Source organism: Physeter macrocephalus, chromosome 8 (assembly GCF_002837175.3).
Source record: "Physeter macrocephalus isolate SW-GA chromosome 8, ASM283717v5, whole genome shotgun sequence".
Lineage (NCBI taxonomy): Eukaryota > Metazoa > Chordata > Mammalia > Artiodactyla > Physeteridae > Physeter > Physeter macrocephalus.
Genome location: NC_041221.1, coordinates 68119903 through 68123975, shown reverse-complemented (window position 1 = coordinate 68123975; position 4073 = coordinate 68119903). Strand labels below are relative to the sequence as shown.

Here is a 4073-nt window from a genome sequence, read left to right as displayed (position 1 = left end):
TCCGATAATTGCTTGCTCCATACATTGGAGTTGGATGCAAAATCACAGTGGCAATATATGTTAATTATTACTATTACTTTGTTTAGATAACAACACAACATGTAGATGGCAGGGATCTTCCTTTGGAAGTGTTCTTAAGTCTCTTCCACTTGGCTGTAAACTTCTTAAAGGCAAGGGCTAAGTCTTCAGTCCTTTTGTGTTTGCCACACATGGTGTAGTGCTTTTCACAGCATATACAATGAATAAACGCTCTTGACTGATAGGGCCAGTGGAGGAGGTGCCTGTTGTGTCATCAGAGTGTTTCTCAGCTCCCCCTCAGAGCAAAACTGCATTCACCTGATAAACTATTCTCATTCTCTTGTCTTCTCGAGGAAAGACAACTGAAGGCTCAATGCCTTCTATTGCTTGTGTAAAAAAAAAACTTGCTTTAATTTCTGAAGAAACAAGACCCAAGGTTATCATGTTAAAAACATCCTCTGCTTCAAAGAGAAATGACAAGACTCACCTTGATTTTTCAATGGTAAAGGCATAGTTTCCCTGAGTTTGCTTAAAAGGTTTTTCATTTCTCGCATGTCTCTGTAAAATTGATAAAAAGAAAAAATATCGGCTGTAAATTTTTGAAATGTAATCTCAAACCGTCTGTTCTGTGAGACAACTGAAGGACAAAGTCTGTGCCTAATTGTACCAGCTCGAGCTTCCAGCAGGCAAATATTGCATTTATTTTGCTTTTATAAGAAAAAAGAAAATCTGAGTTGGGTTGGCTCTGGAAGGAATAAGAACTACTCTGACAAACGTTTCCACAGGGCATTCTGCTATAGAAGCCCTCATATCTGCCTTCAGTTGGACCTGGCTGAGATCAGAGAAGAGCCTCTGGTAATGAGGACAGTACTTCACGTTTCCAAGGGCAGGTGAAGGGCACACAACTAGAACAACAGGGGAACCCTGGGCAAAGCTGAGGCTGGGTGATGATGTTCTCCATCTGGTTCAAGGGCTGTCCTGCCTGTGTGGGTTCACTCCCTGTCATCTCTCATTATCGTGATTGGAATTTAGAGTAACACAGGTGTTAAGCATTCCCAAGGGTCAACACATTAAATTGACATGGAATGTTTTTAATGTGCAGCCCAGTTTGAGACCCACAGATTTCTTAGGGCAAAGTGATAAGGAGAAGCAAGGAAGCCCCCTCCCAGACCAGGTCTACTGTGTCTACTTCTCCCAGTCACTCCCACCTCCTTTGACCAGAATCTGAACTTTTAGGCTGAACTGAAATACCTCCAACGCTGAGGGCTAGACTCTCCTATTATTATTATCAGCCATAGCTTGCTCTCTGACAAGCTTACAAGGCTTGGATAGAGATTCTGTGCAAGGTTTCTGAAAAGGAAAATGGCTTTGCTGAAGGATTACTCACTGACCATGGCACTCTGGCAGATATTTCTTCCTGGGAATAGAGCAAAGCATTTTCTACTTTATAAATTAAGAGAAATCACTCATCATTTGTCTATAGCTCTATCAAACTGTGCCAAACAGCTTTATTGTTTGAATTGTTGGATTTCCAAGCTTAGACAAAATCCCAGTTTTATTAATAGCACGTAATTACCACATGCTTCAATTTTCTATAAACACAGAAATTTGGTAATTAGCTTTAGAATTATATTACAATCTGAAAGTAGAACTACAATGGCTCTAAATGTCACTGTGTGATACATTTCTAAAAATAAAAAAATAGTGTTCATTATCTTGTCACTGACTCCACCCGCCCCCCCCCCAGAGTCCTTGATGGAATTGCCTAGTATTCATTCAGCTGCTTCGTGCTGGATCTGGGGACATCAGTAGCAAAGGGCAAGATATCAGTGTGAAGGCCAATAAACAAGGGGCTTGTCCCTCTGCCTCACAGAATGGAAGTTTTAGCATCTAGATGCATTTATGATTATATTATTGTTATTGCTTCCTTTTCCCAAATGAAATAGAATCACTGTAGAATCTCTTCTTCCCAAGAAACTCCCTCTCTAGCTGTGAGCTACTCCTTGTTAAGATAAATGCATTAACTCACTTTGACCACTAAGGAGCCACCATCTACATCCTGGGAGAGTAAGAGAAGACAACTCTTCAGAAAGCTGTCTGTGAACTGGACAGAACACTCAGCCCCTGACTGGCAACTGAATAGGCCATTCCATACACCTGAAATCTGAGAATCTACTGGAGGCATCTTTGCACAATTTTGAATTCTTCTCCCTTAAACAAATGGAAATTTTGGGACCCAGCCTGGTGGGTGAGCTGTGATGGGTATATAGATCCACCTTTCTCCCTTCCCAAGGAAACACTCCATTTTCATCTCCATGGAGATGCAAGGCTGATGGAGTGGGATAAGCAGAGGCCTGGGAGCCCACATCTCCTGGAGGTTCTGCTGTCATTCCGCAGATGGATTTGGACCCCTTACCGTCTCTCATCTCAGTTTACTGAGACCTCTGTTTCTGAATTCTGTTTCTGAATCTGAAAGAGAAAATCTCGACTCTCTCTAGCCCCTGAGTATTAACTAGAGAAGGATTGGCAGTCTATTTAGGGTAACTTCCCACTTACCTTTCAGTGTTCTCAATGTCTGTGGAAACCTGCCAGGAATGTTGCTGAATATCTACAGGGGATGATGAGGAGTCCTCTAGAGCAGGTGTTTCAGCACACTCCTCAATTTTGCAATCCAAACTCTTGGTTCCCCCTCCAGGCTCCTTTCCTAAGGGGGTTGGTGTTGGTAAAGAGAAGCGGATAAGAAATCATAAATGCAAATTCTATACCCAAGATATCATTGCAAACGTTGGCTATGCTTTGAGTCAAATGCTCCATTAACCCTAGAAACTTCTTTGAATACTAAAATAGTGTGTGTGTGTGTGTGTGTGTGTGTGTGTATGTGTGTAGCATATTTTCACAACATTCTGGGAAAGGTATCTGAGGTCAATTCAACCTGAAGATCAAGATTAAAGTAAGGGCCCTGCCTTTGATGGAGTATTGGTGCTTTGTAACCCATTCTCTGTGAGTTAGATCGGATTAGCTAGGGAGAGGAGATTCAGCCTGTGAATTTGTGCTGCTTTTTTCGTCCTCAGATGCAGGGGCAGGTAAAAGGGCCAGGAGCAGGTGACACCCAGCAGGAGGAATAGGAGCTCCTGCTGTTCTCTCTGATTCTGACACTAGCCCTCTGGGCCTGTGAGAAGCAGCAGAGATTATGGACCTGCCTTCCATTTCCTTGGCTCTCCAACCTCCTTCAGTGTATCATTCTATGAGGAAAGAGACCAGTCTCAAGATCCAGCCTCACTCTGCTGAGACCACAAAGTGAAATCAACTAAAGCACCATGTACTGGCTAGCCGTCCACAGTAGTAAACTGCCAATGCACTAAGACTTGTATTTACCAAGACTGATCTCAAGGGAATAAATCAATATTTTCTGGAAACAAATCTCCAAATTGGTTAGGCCATAAATTCATATGAAATTAAATGGGAGTTATAGTCTGTGGCCCCGATATCCTCTGTTAATGTCTTTTATTCTGCCTTGAACTTCTGGGTATCTGCAAGGGTGTATCTTGCTATCATGGGAATGGCATATGAGGCCCAAGAACTGGGTTTTAATTTTTTATTTGTGTGTGTGTGTGTTTTTCTGCTGCGCCGCATGGCTTGCAGGATCTCAGTTCCCTGACCAGGGATAGAACCTGGGGCCCCAGCAGTGAGAGCGCCGAGTTCTAACCACTGGACTGCCAGGGAATTCTCAAGAACTGGGTTTTATTTATTTATTTTTATTTTTAAAAATATATATTTATTGTAGTATAATTGCTTTACAATGTTTTAGTTTCTGCTGTACAACAAAGTGAATCAGCTATACATATACATATATCCCCATATCCCCTCCCTCTTGCGTCTCCCTCGCACCCTCACTATCCCACCCTTCTAGGTGGTCACAAAGCACCGAGCTGATCTCCTTGTGCTATGCAACAGCTTCCCACTAGCCATTTTACATTTGGTAGTGTATATATGTCAATGCTACTCTCTCTTTTTTTTTTTTTTTTTTTTTTTTTTTTTTTTTGCGGTACACGGGC

General features: G+C 42.2%; 1 protein-coding gene across 1 annotated transcript in view; it reads right to left on the bottom strand.

The window, feature by feature from the left end:
* Positions 1-501: 501 nt before the first annotated feature.
* Positions 502-4073, bottom strand: part of RGS7BP (regulator of G protein signaling 7 binding protein) — a 20904-nt gene continuing 17332 nt past the window's right edge. The window contains exons 2-3 of the mRNA XM_007121633.1: positions 2575-2722; positions 502-574 (exon numbers count right to left, since the gene is read on the bottom strand). Coding sequence (XP_007121695.1) covers positions 502-574; positions 2575-2722 — 221 coding nt within the window. The remainder of the gene's footprint in view (positions 575-2574; positions 2723-4073) is intronic.